The 19,836-nt window shown below is 40.4% G+C and overlaps 1 protein-coding gene across 1 annotated transcript in view; it reads right to left on the bottom strand.

Moving 5' to 3' along the window:
• Positions 1–5,500: 5,500 nt before the first annotated feature.
• The window catches only part of ZFPM2 (zinc finger protein, FOG family member 2), a 279,385-nt gene continuing 265,049 nt past the window's right edge, over positions 5,501–19,836 (bottom strand). The window contains 3 exon segments of the mRNA XM_075705075.1: positions 5,501–7,992; positions 11,110–11,334; positions 16,848–17,054. Of these exon segments, the coding sequence (XP_075561190.1) occupies positions 5,501–7,992; positions 11,110–11,334; positions 16,848–17,054 (2,924 nt within the window).

The raw sequence follows: 19,836 nt of genomic DNA, 5'->3' as shown, positions 1-19,836 counted from the left end.
CACATCTACCTGTTTTTTGAACACTTCCAGGGATGGGGACTCCACCACCTCTCTGGGCAGCCTGTTCCAATTCTTGACCACCCTTCCCGTAAAGAAATTTTTCCTGCCTTGGCCTGGGACCTGTGCAAAGCAGCGGAGAGCAGAAAGGGGAGAGAGCAATTTTGCCAGGAGCACATTTAGATTTGGAAGTGAATGAATGTAGCATCACCCTTCATGCACCAAAAGGTGCCAGTTACCTATGCAATGAGGATCAAAGGGTCTGGCTATTACTTCTGCAACAAAGAATTTGTCTAATCACCTCATTCAGCTGCTTAACTTCTTAATCTAGTTTAGGTTCTTTCCCTCTTTTGGACATGCTCATCTCTCTGCGTGTTTTGAACATAATATATGTGTGTGTCTGTGTATATAGTAAGGAAAACATGTATTTAGAAGTTGAAACTGTCAGAATTATGGTTTCCTGTTCACCCCAGCACAAAAGCTCTTGTGTCATGCTTCCAGTCACAATTCATTCATCTTGTGCCTCCATATTATGAAGTTTAATTATGCGAGTGCAGATTTTATGCCCACCTCCCCACCCCATGCTCTGTTTCATTCCATACACAAGTGCCACCAGTATCATTTTAGTTCATTTTGCTGTGGCTCTTAAAGGGTCTCAGAGGGGTCTGGATTCAAAGCACTGTCAGCGACCTACGTGGAAGACTTCAGGTGAGAGGACCAGGCATGCTTGCAGGCTAACGCAGCTGAAGCTTGGGTATCTGACTTACATCTAATTTACAATGGGGTCACATGCAGCTGTTCTGTGCAGTCTGTCCTGACAGTGTGTCTGTCCCGACAGTTCCTGGCAGCGCAGTGCCCCAGCCGTGAAGGTGACCTGGAAGGTGGGAAGAGTTGTGGTTCTCTTCATCATTGGCAGCCTTGGGGAAAAGGAGACCACCAGGAGCTTTGCATCAGCAATAGTCAGCCTTTGGGAATGATCTCCCAAGGCTTCTGTCTCATCAGTATTTTAGCCTCTCTCAACAGGCCTCCTCGGATGTGCGGTGTTTCTGTAGTGCTGACACCTTGTAACTGCTGCCTTCTGCAGCCATCAGCGTACCCATACTGTACGCTCCAGATTAAAAAAGTGCCAATTCCCTTTCTCCTTATCTTTGTTGCCCCTCAGTGAGATTATCCCCCACCACCCTTCTTCCGTTGTAGTCACCATGGAATTTTCTTTAAGCCAGGTTTTCCAGGCTGTTCAGAGCTCCACCTCAGCCCCACCTGTTCAGCGTGGATTCTGGTTCATAGCTTATGTACATTCACAAAAATTAATTACCCCACCTCCACCTCACCTTGATGATGGTTCTGGCTTTGATTTCATCTTTTAGTTTCTACATCATTTTTTTTTAGTAGTTTTTATTTTTTTCCTTCTGTGTTTCTCAGTGGTGCAGCATTCATTGTGCAAGGGAGCAACCACCTTATACAACTGCTCAGATCGTGTTTGGGATGCGACTGCTACACTCCTGTGACAGGACAGTGTCGGACAACGAATGTAGTCAACAGTTATTTGACAGAAATGAGAGACTGGGAAAGTTAGCAGTGTGGATCCACAGCAAATATCAATGAGGCAGTTTTATGATTATTTGTAGCAATAAGAAAATGTCACTAGAACCCTAATGTTATTACAATTAATTCAAGACAACCAGACATCAGCTTGTAGCAATACCCTTTACTGCTTGCGTTAGGCATGTCCACCTGATTTATGGTTACAATGAAAAAAATCACCATCATGTAAAAAATTCAGATGGCGATGTGAGAGACCGCATGACAAATGTGTGAAAATTGTGATACGACTGGGAACTCACAACAGCCTTTCAAATGAGGCAGACACGGATGCGGCCACATTAGTTCTGAGCACTGCATGTGGATGGGATGTTTTGTGAATAAGACAATCTTCCTTAAAAAGCCAAAAAGTTGAATCAAAACCCGCCAGGCAATCAGTACACAGGGAGTCAGGCAGGAATCGGCTCTTTTAAATATTAGGCCTTCATGTGGAGCAATTTTATTTTTTGTATCATAAAACCAGGAAATATTTTAATGCCTTTTGTTGAGCTATTCATCTCCACTCGATAGCCCCAAAGATTTATTCGCTGACTCCAGCTGACAGGGATTAACGGATCCAAACCATTTAACTGAGGTGCTCTGCTTCCTGCTGAGTTCCAGGTGTCAAAGGCTCAGGATGGACTCTCTTTGCATAGGTGATTTGATAAATAATTAATAAACCTACAAAAAACGTAGAAGCAGAACTAGGGAAGAGTCTATATCCAAAAGGAGTTTTTAGCAGTTTACCTATTCTATTATCACCTTGAAAAAATGCAGATGTAATCTGAAGAGAATACAAATAATCACTTGGTCAGAAAGCAGATTTAAGTAGTTTATTCCTGTAAACAACACTTACGGCTTAAACATAGATGTGCCTAAAGCTCCCAGCTGGGATTAGGCCAGTATTGTGCAAACTGGTCTAAGAGACAGGAGAGACATTTCTGGCTGGCCAAAGTGTTTATAATCTTATTGCAAATGAGAAAATTAAAAAATGGGTGCAATAAAGAAAGTGACAAAATGGAAAACAGTGCATAAAGTTATGGGAAAACACTGTTCCTGAGCCCAGCTATTAGAGTGACTATCTTTATTAAATGCTTTCTATTTTCAAATGTATAAGAAATCAAATGACAGTAATCTATATTTGCTACCCACCTAGCTGGTGTACAGTTTTATTTTCAGAGAGTGTGATGGTATAACTTTGGGGTTTAGCACATGTCAGAGTTGCTAGGTGCTCCAGTGAAGTAAGTAAAATGTGTAAAGTGTGTGTAAAATTAAGTAACTCTGTACCCACAGATGAACAGGTTGTGCTTGTTTTGAACTTGTAAAAATAGGACCGGTCAACCAAATAGGTGATTTATAAAGAGAAAATGCTACCAGGTATATTCTGTCATGTGAAAGCAACTGGACTAGCCAGTGGGAAGAATATAATGCAGCATGGCAGGCTTTAATTTACCTCTGCAATGTATCAGGTACCCTCAGCATTTCCAGATCAGAAATGTTTTGTGATAAGGCTTTTTCCCTTTTGGCACCACTTTTCAGCTCCGTACTCCCTTTAACCCTGATATTCTCCTTTACTTTCTCGCAGTCTAAACACACCCCTAGAGCTCAGCAATTGTAAATTACACTACCTGTGGCTCTCCGACCACCTTCACCCAAAAGTTTTTGTCTATGCATGTAGATCTTTCAGAATGAGCTTATTTCAATCCAGATGTTATTGAAACCAATTTTGTATGATGGGTAATCCTCAAAATAATGTTTGCCACCAAGAAGGTTAAAATGTATCATCTATCTTAAATATTGTGGAGTCTTAGGTATATTGGTGTGGTATTTTCTAATAAAAGTTTAATTGATAATCACAAATAATTCATCTGTTTTATTCTCCCTGTGCTTGTAATGCTTCTTCTACTTCACAAGACTTATTACCCAAAGTATTTGCTATAGGACCAATTCTGGCCCTACTGCAATTAAGGTATACACCTGTTATCTTTGTTGAGAGGGAGAATTAGCACAATTTTAAGCACTCTTGTTCTGTACTTAAAGTTCACCTAACTACCAGTTTTTGAAGTGTTTATTATTTTTGCTACTGGATCACACGTACCTGTTCACCTACACTTACAAATAAAAAAAGGATGAATTCAGTTTCAAAGCACACAGGGATAGGGTTGCTGAAAGTCAGTGGTATTGCATACTCTTCTTACACTAGACTCCAACTGGCTGCTTAGTTGAAACATCATCCTTTCATGCATTTGATTCCCCATTGTGTCTTTTGCAGATATAGGAACTAAATTAAGTATAACTGTTTATGCAACTATTCAGGTCATGGTTTTGTGTTCAAATTTGCAGGATGAAAAATGCATCAATAGATCACTTTTATAATATCAATCTTTTTTATGAAAACAGTGTACAGGAGACTGAACAATTGCAAGCGAAGGGCATTAATTGTGCATTAGTTCAGATTTTAATGTAACATAAATTACTGAATAGTATTTCTATATTGAATTAGTGGAGCAAAGTGCTGTTCTATTTAAATGAATGTTACTGTTTTTCACAGAAGACCACTGAATACATACAGAATCATACCAGAGGTATTATGAAGCAGATTGTTCCACTGATTTTGACATATGGAGGTACTGCCAGGGAAGTATGTCTTCCTTAGCTCCAACAAAGGGAACAGCCTTCCTGGTTTCAGACCTTGACATTTTAAGTTTTAGTTCACTAGGTTGTCTTAGACTTAGTTGTATTAGTGACCTGTCAGCAACGACTCCCTCGAAGAGGAGGCATCGTTTGTACTCATTTTCTCTTTGAACACTTTGCTTCCATTGAAGAGGGGGCAATATTAACCTGTTCCTAAGAGCTTCTTTACAGTTTGTGAGCTCTAAATCCTCCTTGAAAAACAAAATAAAACAGATTTAAAGAAATTACTGCCAAACATCTCCAATGATCTGGAATTTTATTCCATCCATATACATGCATAGTAACAACATTTGTTGAGAAATTATTTCTATCAGAAGTAGAACATTATCTTTGTGATCACCAGTTGCAGTATTGCTACTCTTATATTTAAATATATCTTATATATGAATTAGATTCATAATTGCAGCATTGAGTTTAGGGTTTTGTTTTAGACTGTGCCTTTCAAAAGATAAAACTGATTGATATGACCTCATTACTTACAATACTGCTTCCAGTAATTTTGTTCATTCTTTATAAAGTATTGCATTTAACAGCAAAGGTTTAAAAATTGAGACAGAGATGCATCAGCGAAAGAAAATACAAGTACTATACAAGAAAAAAATTGCCATCTTCATTTAACGTACGTTTCAGATTAAGAAAGTGGACAGAAACATACTGCTACATACAAATGCAAAGCCTAATGACTAAGGTACTGTATCTGCTAAAATATAAAGTGCAAACTGAGCCCAATTGTTCAAAAAATTGAAATTTTAAGGCGAACTTTACAGCATAGTTGAAACTTCTTTGCAAGTTATATTTTAGCATATACATATATCTGCAACAGCATATAAGAAAAAAAATCAGGATACACAAGTGCTTTTGAAGCTATTTCTAAAATGCTTTTCTGTATTGTTTGTGACTATTTTCTTTAAAATCTACTATACAGTGCAAACCATATGTGCTACACAATAACTATACAATAACATTACAAATGACTTTAATATAAAGTTTTTAAATAAAAAATAACATAACTACAGCTATGAATACTGCTGGTAAAATAAATTAATATTTTTGAAAATGGCACCAATAATACACTTTACTAATGGACTGTAATGAAATTACACCTTTAAGTCTTCAACTCGGCAATAGTGAAATCTCCTGATTGTCCAGATGTAATTCAAACAGCTTTCTTCAGACTGTATGGAACAATATGCTAAACACAGGTACCAAAGGTGACCGACCAATTGTTTCATTTGACATGTTCTGCTGCATGTGACGAGCAATAAAACTTCTTATGAGTTATAAAGTTTGAAAGATTGTTGAACTGGATGTCACACAGTCGGCAATACTTTCCACTGGTTGGGGCCTGGGTAGAACCATTCACGCCTTTACCTATACTAGACAACTGTTCCTCTGCTGTAGGAATTGCTGGAGAGACATTTTCATTTGCAGTTAAGGGATTCTCAGAGATCCAAGAAGGAGACTTGTGCCCATCTTCATGTGGAGGATTCTGGGAAATGTTCTCTTGCTGTGGGTTTGCGGCAGGTCTTTCCTCCTGTTTTAGTCCCCCATTAACTATTACCATGCCTCGGTTTTTCGGCAATAGCGGAAGAGACTCTTTCTTCTGCACAGCACATCCGTTTGAAGGCGCCTGGCCTTTAGGAGATTCACTTTCTGTATTTGTGCTTTGATCTAAATCAGTATTATGAATGACGAGAGAACCAGAAATGTAATCACTTGGCTTTATTCCATAATATGGAGAAAGCTGATCTGCTCCTTTAGCTTTCTTTATTGCTCCAGGGTAAAGGCATTGTGGAAGAAACAAGTGTTTGTTTTCTTCTTTTGTAGCAATAAGCTGGGCCGCTTCACTAAAGACTTTTAGTCCTTGAAGTGTTGCTAAGTGTGTGGAAAATAAGTTTCCATTAGGAGAGGACTGTTTCGAGTTTCCGTTTTTCTCACATTTGATTATGCTTCTTTCGTAACTGACATCTGGGCTGTTTCGTTCACTTTCTGGATTTTGAAACACCTTACTGTCGAGCTGTCCCAGGTCATTACGCTGATGGGCAGTGACAGGGCAAAAATTCTGCTTGTGAGCCAGGTAGTTCTCTACCTTGTTAAAACTGATCTTGCATACTGTGCACTCATGGTAGTCCAGCAGCCTTTTGGGAGAAGTGGACGTCCTCTCTGATGGGGGTAAGCATTTTTTACTGAGATCTATTGGCACATCCATCTCCAAGCAAGACACAGTGGAGTGGGGAGTATCACACTTTGAAACTGGAACACACTTGTTAATAGACAGTGATGTTTCCAGGTGCTTCGAGACTATTCCTGGAAAGATATCACATCGTGGATGGTAACATTCTCCAAGGCCTTCTGTTGACTCTTGGGTAGATGTACAAGGATTGCCAAGATTAGCCACCTCTAGAAATCGCTGTTGAACTAGTGGTGGCCTTTGCTCTTGCTCTGGTAGGCACATCTCATACATCTTCCTTCGCTTCCGGGTACGCATTGTTCTCTGCATGGCAGGCACTTTGTTGGAAGCGGACCTCTTCAGCGGAGGATCGTGGCGAGTGGCACAGTAATACTGCTTGTGGACCATGTACGTTTCATGTCTGCTAAAAGTAATATTACAAGCTTCACAAGTGGTCTTGTTAGGATCACTCTCCCCTTCTACCAAAGGAGCATTGGGATTCTTCACATCAGAAGGTTTTCCGTTTATCTTCTCATCGCTGTTGCTTGCAGTTGACAACTTCTTAGATTGTGCTGTAAAGTCTTTTTCATGACTTTTATTGTTTGGCCCAATCAAATCTAAAACATTGGAAGAGTTTATGCAAGATGTCTGCAGAAGTTGATTCTCTGGATCTGACGTGTGAGGAGCTGCATTCAGGATGTTTATAGAGCTTTGACCATTACTGGGACTTACAGCTTCTGGCATTTTTTCTGGAACACTGGAAAAATCTGGTGACTTTGCCATCTGCTGCCATCGGCTGCTGCAGTAATGCTTTTTGTGTACCAAGTAGTTGTCTAAATTATTGAATGTTATGTTACACTCAAAACACGTAGCCCCTTTGGGCATCAAAGGACTGTAAATTACAGGAGGATAATTGCTACTTCCATGCCTCAGTCTTCGATGGACCAGTTCAGACATTTTGGCTAGTATCTCTGAAGCCTGAGGAACCACAGTGATGTCCTGGGGAAAAGCAAACTGGGAAAGAAAAGGTCCCATTGGGAAAGAAGGACCAATATTAGGCTGAACTGGAGATGAAGCAAGTCTAGGACTGGATGGTTCAGATTTTATTTTAGTGTATGAAAAACTCTGCTTATTTGTTGCAGGCTGTGTTTCTGGCCTCTGGTTTGCAAGGAAAAGTGGAGCCTTTTTTTCACATTTATCAAGCTCTGTATCAGAACTTGCATCTTTAGTCTGCATGGTCTTTTGGCTCTGGGGAACATCATTTCTGCTCAACAGGTCCGTTGCTGGCTGTAAACCTTCTTCATTTCTACTTGGAGAGTGTTCAATGTCACTTTCTCTCTGAATCTTGTTGCCAGAGACATGTAACTCTTGGTGCTGCAGTAGCTCCCTCTGAGTTTGGAAGCCAAAATGGCAGTGATTGCATCTAAAGGCAGCTTGAGTAAGATGCGAGAACAGGTGCTGATGAAAGTTAATCACCGAGTCTGCAGTGTAAGTACAAACTGTGCATTTCAGACTAGCACCGGGCGGGAGAAATTCTTCCATTTTCACTCCTATAGAAATGACAAGTAAAATAGAAAATAAAGTGACCATTTTGCCCTTCATGTATACTGGAAAATCAGTCGCACAGAAGGTACAAGCACAGTAAGAACAACTAATTTTCTTCTGATGGGATGGTATTAGTCACCCTGAAAATACGTGAATTGGTTCAGAATTTCTTTCCTCAAACTGCTAGAGGATATTCCCAGACTTCTGCTCTGCTTTGGAGAGCCTTGGTATCTGCATGCATTCAGCAGAGATGAAGGGAAAGAAAGAACAAGGGAAAGGATAAAAATAGACTGGACTAAATTAAAAGGTCTTAGAAATTACAGTTTTAACTAAGGGAGACATAATGTTCCCCATACAAAATCACTGGGTATTTTGAATGCACAGAAAGCACATCAAGGTCAAGAGGCTCAAGGTTATGATGTGGCTTGAGGTACAGCCCTCAAACTCAGAGTGCCTGAAAGCCACAGACAGAACAGAAAACAGAAGTAGCACTTTGAGCATTGTTGATGCTCAGTGTGGGAACAGGATACAGAACTATCGTCGTCAGAAACGACTGACGAGTTGTGTTCATTGTGAAGGGAGGGTGGAGGAGACATGGCTTCACCAACATTTTACCTTGCACATATAATGGCCGTAGGCAGCTACTGCTGTAATGCATCTTCTCCTCAAGACATTGTTACAGCTTTCCCTATCAAGAACAGTACTTTCAAAGCCATCTTACAATCACTGCTGAAACAAACATGTTGTTTCATGGTATTCAGAAATTGAAAATGCTTAAAAAGACAAGACCAAATTTCTCTCCTGCAACAAACCAGATTCTGATTATTTGTTAGACAGTAGAAACTAAAACTGGTAGGGATGGTATTCGGAATGTAAAATGGATATTTGTTCTATCTACACACACAAAAAGATATACCATGCCTTGGTCAGGTAAACTAGGTTCATGGTAGCTGGACAATATAAAGGTGTAAGAATATTGTGACTCATTCTGTGGGAAGTCATTCTATTGGACCTGGAGTTCCTCACTTCTCCCCTAGCATTGATGACTCCCACAGCTGTGAGTGACACTTAGAATTTGAACTACTGTGGGCCTCGGAGGCCAGAAGGGACACAAGGAGATACACAGCACTAATCAGCACTCGTTTCCCGTCAGGCACTTTTTCACCAGGAGGGCATACTAAGCTTTAGCTCCTCCACTGCCATGAGATGGTGTTTCACGTGCTTCCACATCATGTCATACAGTCATGGTGGAGTGTCTTTACAGACTTTGCATTTCAGAGCTCCATGCCCCAGTGGTATGGGTCTGCTACAGCCCCAAGTGGGAACTGTAACAGAAGCTGAAGCAAACACAGCGCTAGCTTGCAGGACATTTGGAAGAGGTATGTTTCATTCCTATTGCAGAAGCTGTTATAACTTGTGATAATCTGTATAGAAAAATAAAAATTGACAGGATCTGAAAGAGAGGAAGAATGATTGAACTGACTGGTTTATGACTAAAAAGGAAGGGAAGGCCTGACTTTTAGCCTCTGATCTAAGAAATACCAAAAGATTCTTACTGGAAATTCAGCAGGATCTCAGACCTATGTCTTGCAAGGAACACAGATGCTTATCCCTAGATTGCAAGAAGATATGGCCACTCACAGCTCATGGCTGAAAACCCTCTTGACACCCAAGCCAATGGTATGTCACTAATTGCAAAGAGCTGAAGCAATCCTTTTACACAATGGCTAAGATTTCAGAATTTTCCTCTGCTTGGGGAGAAATGAGTTTGTTATCTTCCAAGAGTACCTGGTTTTAATTACTAGGCTGTAAGACATGCTGGGCTGCATTCACCTGCTCTTGTTGAAGCTGTTCCTACTGTTCCGCTGGTTCACTGAACAGTGAAATATTTGCTAGGCAAGAGACAGAAAATGGCAATAGCCTGATATTCAAAGTTAAGATCTGGAAGCACAAAAATATCTGGCATCTAAATGAATGGCTAAGTGTTGTCTGTATCAAACTCCTCCAAGGCAACATGATGCCTTCTAGATTTGTAATTGCTTCCCAAGTATCAGAGGAACATTTTTCACTTCACCAAGTCCACAGCGTAGACTCCCACTCCCCCATGAGTTTTTACACTGCAGCTGAATAAGGCTTTCTTCTGTGAATAAAGTACGCATTAGTGTGCTTTAGACTCCATCTATTTAACGGAAGGCTCATGAACTGCAGGGCCCTTGCCTCTTTCCAGACAGAGCTCTGTACACTAGACACCCAACACACCCATACCTGACACTGCAGTCTTTCTTATTTGTATGTCTTCTCTGCTACTGAAAACTCCAATGCAGAATGTTCTGCAAACTCATAACTTGTGTTTCCAGACCTAATTCAAAACAAATTCAAACAGCATACTCAAAGACCTTCAGGGAGGGAGATAAGATTCCTTCTAAGTTCCAGATTTTTAATCTCAGCAATTTTGTAATCCTACTTTCTATAAATCTAGTATCATCATTTTAACAACATGGACAATGAAAATACTATCTCCATATTCTAATTATAAGGAGGAAAAAGAATATTGGTATGAAACAAGAAGGTTTTAATGAAACAAATGTCCTGGGAAAAGCACAGGGAGTTCTGCACCCTGGTCCTTAAAGCCTTCTGCCTAAGAAGCCTACTCTAGGACACCAAGATCTTGCTTCAGAAGGACTTGCTCTCTGGTGGTGTGTATTTCTCCACTGAGCATCAAAACAGGGTAGGTAGAGATTGTAGTCTAGCAGACTCATGGGTGGATGGAATCCTGAAGTAATTGATTGAACCTCTCAAAGACCAAGCAGCAGCAGTCTAACTGTCTCCGGATTCCTAAGCATACCTTCACCAGTAAAGAAATGCTGCCTGTATGCATGTATATACACATTAAGAGAGACACAGCATTCAGATGGGGATTAGTAGGTAAGAGAAATGACATTGGTTGCCTGGGAGAGGTGCTTGGTGTAGAACACAGGTCAGAAACTGTTAACATTCTGGTAGTATCTACACCCAATGCTTGCATATATTTGGAGAGACATTGATCCACTGAATGTCTATAGGGAATAATTCTTCAAATAGCTAAATCTAGAAGCTGATATAGGAAAATACATGGTACTTACCACTATGAGAATTTAGGTGCATTTCCAGAGCTCTTGCGTTAGAAAAACTTTTGGTGCACTGTGGAAAGGGGCAGACACTGGATATCTGCTGAGTGCTGTCTTCATTCTCCTCTGACAGTTGAGGCCCCTCTCTTTGCCTCCCACTGCAGTAGTACATGAGATGGGCCTGCAGGTTTCGCTCGCTTCGATACCAAATGCCACAGGATTTGCAAGGGAATATGTCCTCTACAAGCAAATATAACCAGGTGCATGTTAGCCACGGTGCACTCAGTGCCAACCAATTAACACAGCTGGATTAGTTCCCCTCGCTTCCCCATTAAATTCATGCTTATTTAATAAAATATTAAAAACAGAGCCATGGTTTTATTAAAATGTCACTTTCGGGTGAGAGACTGAACATGGGAGACAGCTGTTTCTTTCAAGAGGAGATTTTAAAAATACTTAATATAAAAAAACAGCTAGAAGTTTTTGGCATGTAATTATTTAAAAAATGAAATTAAATTAATTGTTTGTTGTGAATATGCAGCACTAATTCAAGAAGTAAGCTGTATTTCCAATACATCACTACTCAATAGGTGACATCTTTCAATTGTGCTTTTTTTTTCTGTGTGCACAAGTCGTTCCAGCATTGGGCCTTAGAATTTTTGAGTGCTAATTGCAGATCATTCTGAAGAAGGTGTATTTTCAGAATGCTTAGGCAGTTATTATTGTAAAATCCTGCTGCTCCGATATCCAGGAGGCCAGACTAGATTACATTTCCTTAAGGTCCTACAGTGTTGAATGTTTCCTGGGTTCCTGTTATTAATATCAGAAGTTAAAATTTCTAATGTACTTTTGTCCTCTTGTTTTTGGCAAAATTGTTACTGTTCCACTTTTCACTATGCAAAAGGGATATTTGCTAAGAATAATGCAAATTTTCATTGTCTTCTATCCCAAAGTGTCAGCACCCTCTGTGAGGGGAAGAAAATGCAGAGGTTGCAGAGTGCTCCCCAGCAGGAGAGGGAGTAAATATTTTGATCAGGTACTGAAGGCTACATACTTTATTCATGTGAAAAGTAATAACGAATACTGTGTATTTACACAAAGCAGATAGATATTTGGTTGTTAATATCCTGTCAGAAGGATACCTACACAGTACATGTTATGTATCTGTCTCAGAAGGACAAAACACCTGTTTGATCTTTCTGAAAGCTGAACATGACATCCTACCAGTAAGAACAAGGAAGAAATCCCAGCCCTTTAGGGTACATCTACATTAGTAAATTAAACAGTGACATGGTCCAGACTAGAGCACAGGAAATTCTTGTTTATATTGTTAAATCATGAGAATGGTCCCTTCCACACATTTGGGTTAAGCCAATTAACACCTTCCCCATTCCTGCCTATAGTTCAGGAGTTACCATGGGCCTAGGATCATTCCCTGCAACTGGTTTGGACACTTCTTGTCAGTTTTTGAGACTGAGAGAGGATAAAATTATGAGTGCAGCCAGACTGTGCCAGATGACCTCAGGATCAGAGAATGGGCAATTGCAGTCAACAGGGGGTGGGAACTAGACGATCTTCAAGGTCCCTTCCAACCCAAACCATTCTATGATTCTATGATTCTATGAAAACTCCCACTGACTTCAGAATGCAAAAAACTGCTAGTGATTGTAATTAACTTAGTCTTGAAGAATGGTTGGCTGCTCTGAAAATACGGCATATGTAGCTGACGATGTAATTCATTATCATTCATGACAACTTAGGTTTCATTTCAAATATTGATGTGCATAGGACAACTGCTCAATTCCAATTCCTTTGGGTGAACAAAGTTGAAGACTCCAGCCCATTGCAATGGATGAGGTTTTTATTTGTTAAATATCTATAAATGCAGCCAAAATTTACATTGCTTAGTTTGCTTCTCTGACTGCATTGCTAATGCTTGTCTATTTTTCTGCTCATAAATTTGCATAAAATATTTTCATCACTACCAGTTTCTATTTTTCCACTTGCCACTCAATAATTGTGCATGAATTTAACACACAAACATTTAATGGAGCAGTTAGTATTCCAGTATATACCACTATTAAAACATTACTGATACAGCTTGCATCATTTGAAATGTCCATCTCATGTGAAAGCCGACATTTCAGCATTTTTGGCTTCGAATGGTTTAAAATAGTTGAACCATTGAGGTTTCCATAGAAAAGAAAGTCCAAAAGTAGTAATAGGAAATTCTGATATGGGCAACATGTCCTATTTGAATTCATCTGATCACATTCCATCACAAAATTGAACTTTCTGATTATCTTAATGAATTTGACTTCCAGCCATCTTTATTTCCTATAGGCTAGATGACCTGGACAGTCTGTAGCTCCAGTTATGCATGATGAATATGTGGCTCCCGTTATGTGCCATGCAGAGGAAATGCACTTGAGGAGTTTTGCAGGGTGAGAGGATGGAATTCCAGGGAGAAATCTATAGGGATGGGACCTGAAACTATTAGTCCCCTAAAGCAATGCAAAATAGATAAAGGCCACTTCAAGTTAATGTTTTAATTTTTTAAAAGCAAAAGATTTCAATTAGTTTCAATGGATAGTTTCCAAATATGAATGGATCAATTCAGGAAATGAAACATTCAAGTTCAAGTTCAATGAGCCAAAGGTGATATTCTAATTTTGGTTTTTCAAATAGAAAATGTTAGGAAACATTAAAAAAACCCTCTACAACACTTAATTTTTCTAGAAACTGAATTTTTCTCAAAGATCTAGCAAAGAATAATTAAGAGATGTCTCTCTACAAATCTAGAGGTGCATTCAGCATATTACTGGACTCACGTCTGGCTTGAGACTTTATGGAAGAAACTGAATTTCACCAGCTCAACAATGAAATGTGGAAACAGCCCTGTCTGGTCAGAGGCAGAGTCAGAATTGGGGTGGAAAGTTCTGGACAGTGAGACTTGCTACTTTCGCAGCCTCCTGGAGTTAAGAGTACACAGGTTACTCCAAGGTGCTGCTAAGCCTGTACAGCAAGAGCTGATGCACCATAAACTTAGAGCCCTCTTAGCAGAAGTAGCAATGACCAGTGCAAAAGGCAGTGCTAGCAGCCAAGATGTTTCCAGAAATTTCATGCTGTAGAAATCTGACTACTTTGCCAAAGCCCAGAGTTTGCACAAGAATACACCCTCAGCTTAAACAACCTGTGAACCAGTTGTTGCACTTTCTGCTAGGTATCTCCCTCCCTGGAGGCTCCCTTGTAGCTGTTGGCTATGAACACTGGTCTGCACTACTGTGGTAGCTTGGTGGCCCATTTTATGGTCCATCTTCTGATACCTTCTTTTTGAAGGGTCCTGTACAGTGCTAATTGCTGGTTCTGTGAACAGGTATGTCAGCTCACAGCAGCCCCACTGCTTAGGGTAAAAATAAATGTGCTTAGCTAAAGGGCCTGAGGTTGCTGCCAACTCACTCTCTGGAGGGGAGGACTTGGATGACTTAGACATTTTAAGGTTTATCTTTTAAAACAGGCTAATAATAAATGTGTAACTATCAAGATTGTTTACCCAGAAAATAAGCAATTACCAAAAAAAAAAAAAAAAGGAAAAGATGGAAAGAAAGATATTATCACAGATATTTTAAATAGTCCTGTCTGAAGAGCCTCAAGATAGTGTGACTGTTCAAGATACAGTGCTATTCAATGTGAGCCTGAGTGGCAGATCATGTGCCTGTGTGTACATTCACACCTTAAATACTGTGTTCAGTAGTTCACTGTATCTAATTACAATGCTTACAAACCACGGGAAGCATGGGGAAGTGCTCCAACATGGGGTCTAAATGGACAGGCTTACAAAGTACTGAGAACTAAGGATGTGCAATAGGTCTAAGTGATGACTGGTGAGCATCACAGTAACAGCTAACATATTTGAAAAGTACTTAGAGAGGAGGATGAGGAACTAGGGCTGTATAAATGTAAAAAGCAGTAATAAGAAAAAGTTAAAGAAATGAAATTTAATAAGCAGAACATTGAAGCTGAATTGTCCCAGTTCAGGAACAGACTTATGTACTCATGTCCCTCCTCTCCCAGGACAGCACTTAATTACATGCTGTATTTTGTCCATGATAGGGTCTGTTGATGTCCAGAGGACATAAAAACATTCTTGGGTAGCCACATTGAGTGGAGATACTATAATAAATCAGGGCTACTATAAAGCACGATCTCCACTGCATTTTGAAACAGTCACTGAAGAGATGTGTTCTTTCTTTCCATTGAGTATCATGAATTATTACCAGAAGCTGCAGCTGTAAGCAACAAGCTTACTTGAGCAGCAGAAGTTGGACTTTGTGAGCCAACAGGCCTATCTTATCTACTTTTTTAACAGTTTCTGATCCTATTGCCTCTGGGAGCAGATCACAGAATCTCCAGATGAGGGCAGGTTGGGTACTCTGGGTGAGGCTCTTGCAGAGCCCAGCTGCCAGACAGCTCTTCTTCCTCCTTTTATGTCTGTGAGTTCATAGAATCATAGAATCATAGAATCATCTAGGTTGGAAAAGACCTTTAAGATCATCCAGTCCAACCATTAACCTACACTACCAAGCCCACTCTAGACTAATCAAGGGTAGACCAGACTAAACCATATCCCAAAGTGCCACATCTACCCGTTTTTTAAACGCCTCCAGGGATGGTGACTCCACCACCTCTCTGGGCAGCCTGTTCCAATGCCTGACCACCCTTTCCGTAAAGAAATTTTTCCTAATTTCCAGTCTAAACCTCCCCTGGCGCAGCTTAAGCCCATTTCCTCTTGTCCTATCGCTAACTACTTGGGAGAAGAGACCAACACCCACCTCACTACAACCTCCTTTCAGGTAGTTGTAGAGAGCGATAAGGTCTCCCCTCAGCCTCCTCTTTTCCAGGCTAAACAACCCCAGTTCCCTCAGCCGCTCCTCATAAGACTTGTTCTCCAGACCCTTCACCAGCTTCGTTGCCCTTCTCTGAACACGCTCCAGCACCTCAATGTCTTTCTTGTAGTGAGGGGCCCAAAACTGGACACAGTATTCCAGGTGCGGCCTCACCAGCGCCGAGTACAGGGGGACAATCACCTCCCTGCTCCTGCTGGCCACAGCATTCCTGATACAAGCCATGATGCCGTTGGCCTTCTTGGCCACCTGGGCACACTGCTGCCTCATGTTCAGCCGGCTATCTACTAACACCCCCAGGTCCTTTTCGGCCAGGCAGCTTTCCAGCCACTCCTCCCCAAGCCTGTAGCGTTGCATGGGGTTGTTGTGACCGAAGTGCAGGACCCGGCACTTGGCCTTGTTGAACCTCATACAGTTGGCCACGGCCCATCGATCCAGTCTGTCCAGTCTGTCCAGGTCCCTCTGCAGGGCCATCCTACCCTCGAGCAGATCGACACTCCCACCCAATTTGGTGTCGTCTGCAAACTTACTGAGGGTGCACTCGATCCCCTCATCCAGATCATTGATAAAGATATTGAACAAGACTGGCCCTAAAACAGAGCCCTGGGGAACACCGCTCGTGACCGGCCGCCAACTGGACTTAACACCATTTATCACTACTCTCTGGGCTCGGCCACCCAACCAGTTCATCTGAGATGACAGGGGAACAAAAGCAGGCTTTGAGCTGTGGGTTTTAAGTTGTGTGGTTTCTGTGGTCTTGAATTCACTATTGCTGTATCAGCTCTTCATATGTGCCTTAAAGTACTGCTGTTTTAAAAAAAATGCCAGAGAACAGTATTCATCACTTACTGTTCACAATAGCCGTAGGCAAAATAGATGCCATTGCAGCTTGTTGAGGGAGCAGTTGTATTGAGTCCAGCAGGCGTGCAGGATACATCCCTTCTGTGAGAGTCATCTGACTAGCAGCTTGCAGCCTTGAGTCAAAATCTACAACAAAGGCAATCAGCTCTTCACCCTCTGAGATGGCCTTGGTCGTGGTACACCAAAGCTGCCCTCCTACAGGAAACATAAAAGCAGAAAGATTTAGTTGATGGTATCAGATTCCAGAACTTAAAACATCAATGCCATATCTTCACACTCTTTTTAAAATTTTGATAGTTTGTTCAAGGTAAAGAGGCAAATAATTTTCACTTTTACTGTCTTCCTTCTGTCAGCACAGGAATTTTCAGTGTACAAGAATAACAGTTTGGAAATACTTTTCCTCATTATTTGCAGCATGAATATTCATTTTAATTTTTAATTTTGTCTCCTAATGAAAATTAAGATATAGGTGAAAATACTTTATATGGCATTTTTGTAATCATTACTTTTCACCAAACTTCCTGTATATTTATTCCTAACTCCAAGTTTGTTGTATTTTGAATACCAAATCACAGCACAATAAAACCAAACAGCTGCAAGAAAGAAATCAGTTTTCCTCTTAAGGGCGTTCTTCCCCTCCCTTATGTTTGCCACCCTCTTTCTCTAAAAAATCTTCCCTTATGTAATATTCTTCGTAACATGACTGCTTTATCTCTGCTTACACTGACTGAACTTCCTGAAAAGAAGATATGCCAAAGATCTGTTTCATAAAGGCTTATTCAAATAACGGTTTGTTTAAAAGGGGGGAGGAGGTGGAAGAACTTTCATCAAACAGTAAGATACACTATAGCTCTGCTGCAAATGTCACGTGTAGTGCATTAAAAAGAAAATTAACTATGCGAGTACATCTACTAATGTATTTGAATGCGATAGTGAATGCTCATTTATTTAACATGTTTAGACAGGCAAAGCACTTATATTGTGTTATCTACACTCTCAGGCCTAGATACATATCCAATACAGTTATGCCTGAAATAATGTTGCATACTTTATATGTTATAAAGCTTTTTTTTTTTCCTCAGGTTTTGTATATATAGAAAAAGCTATATGTTGTATTCATTAGGCAAGCAAAAACTGTACTCGTTTTGATAAGTAATATTGCTGTGTTTATCTTTCGGCATAACTGCCTTTTCAACTGCACTTCATTTTTTTCCCCTCAAAGAGATTATAGTTTTAAAACAACTTGTTGCAAAAATCTGGTAGAGGAGATAACAACAGTGTATGATATGCCACAGCTAAATGGAAGAATTAGGACATTGTTTTAGAGAAATCTTGGACAATTAATTAAACCAGTCTATTAGCTTTCAAAGATGAGCAAACAAAACAGCATCAGTGACAATGTGTTTCAGTGGAAAAATAAAGCTAAGCCTCCAGACCTCAAAGTGGTGTAAAAGTTTCAAAGCAGAAAAGTGTCTTTGTATTCACCCTTCAGTAATACAGCAGTTGAAGGTGGCTCCAAAGTTTACAAACAGTTTATTGTGATGGGACCAAAGCATACTAAGGTTTACTATGCTCCAAAATTACAGCATTAAATGGTGCAAATCAGAGTAATTTCCTCTAAAGAATAAGAAGATGAAATGTGAAGCTAGTGCCATAAATGTCTATGAATGCAGATTCCTAATGACCAAGGAGGAATTCAAACATTTGGAGAGCACAGTCTGACTTATTGCCTGATGTAAGTCAGGAGCAAATATACAGAAGCCTCCAGAGTTAAACTGATATAAAACCTCTTCAGGAAAGAACCAGGCTAAATTCCTAAAGTGTACTTAATTAGTCTTGTAGATAAAAATATGTGATACACATGCTGCAGTTTGAGAACCTGAAACTGGGTACTCTCACTGCAAATACCACACAGTCCATTTTCTGGGAGAAACAGGGTTTCCATTATTAACATGCACGTCTATTTTCTTTATATACAGAAGCTGTAAGAATCAACCAACATGTTTTATTATATTTTAATATATAAGAAGAGCTCTTCGTAGACTGTATTATTCACTGGATTTCTTAATAAAATAAAAATGAGTCACTGTAGAGGAACCAAATGAGACTTCCTCTATCCCAGCAAACATCTTGACATGCTGTACCCTTGGGGGGGAAAAAAAAGAAAGTGTAGTTGATTACTGGGTCTCCAGCTGCAATCAGTCTGGATCAGCTAAAAGGCTGACTCAGTCTCCTGGTGTTAGAGCTCCTTAGGGTGTTGACTCATGTCCAGCAGCAGATTAAACCAGGACAGCTGAAGCGGGCAGTGACCTGGGCTGCCTGCTCCACCCAGCTCCTGGAGGCTGTCACACCTACGGCAGGCACAGCCGAGTGGGATGTGCGGCAGCTTTGGAAGCACAACAATCTCTAGCCTGGCTTATTAAAAGAAACCAGAACTACAGAGCTTTAATCCACTCCTGCATTTGAATACAAACCTTCAGCCCAGCAGGTTTAAGATCCAAGAATTACATTATTATTTTGTTTTCTTTCATCCCACTCCATAGAAAATGAGGCATTTAAAGTGATCATGACATATATGTCCATGTTTTCATCAGTACGTGATATCATGTTAAGTTAAATCCCCAGATGAACTCCCAAATGATGCATGCTTCCAGCTACTGGAAATGCAGTATACCACCTCTGCAGCACTATTCACCCACAGGAACAGGAAGGACACAGTACAGTCCCCTCTTGTCCCCTTCTGTGCTTGACTGCACAGGGTAAGGCAATAGCTGCTGTATTTGAAAGATGCAAACAAGTTTATTCCCCTTATATATGCCGGCCTTCATGCACAGTGGGAAAACAGTGGAAGAGAAGTCTTCCTGATCCTTCTACTGTACAGTCAGGGAAATGTCACGCAGAGAATCTGGCAGAGGCTTACAAATTTAATAGGAAGTTCCAATCATGACTATCATATGAATTATTATGCTGTCTAGAC

Source organism: Pelecanus crispus, chromosome 2 (genome assembly GCF_030463565.1).
Source record: "Pelecanus crispus isolate bPelCri1 chromosome 2, bPelCri1.pri, whole genome shotgun sequence".
Classification (NCBI taxonomy): Eukaryota; Metazoa; Chordata; class Aves; order Pelecaniformes; family Pelecanidae; genus Pelecanus; species Pelecanus crispus.
This window is presented reverse-complemented; position numbering and strand designations above follow the sequence as displayed.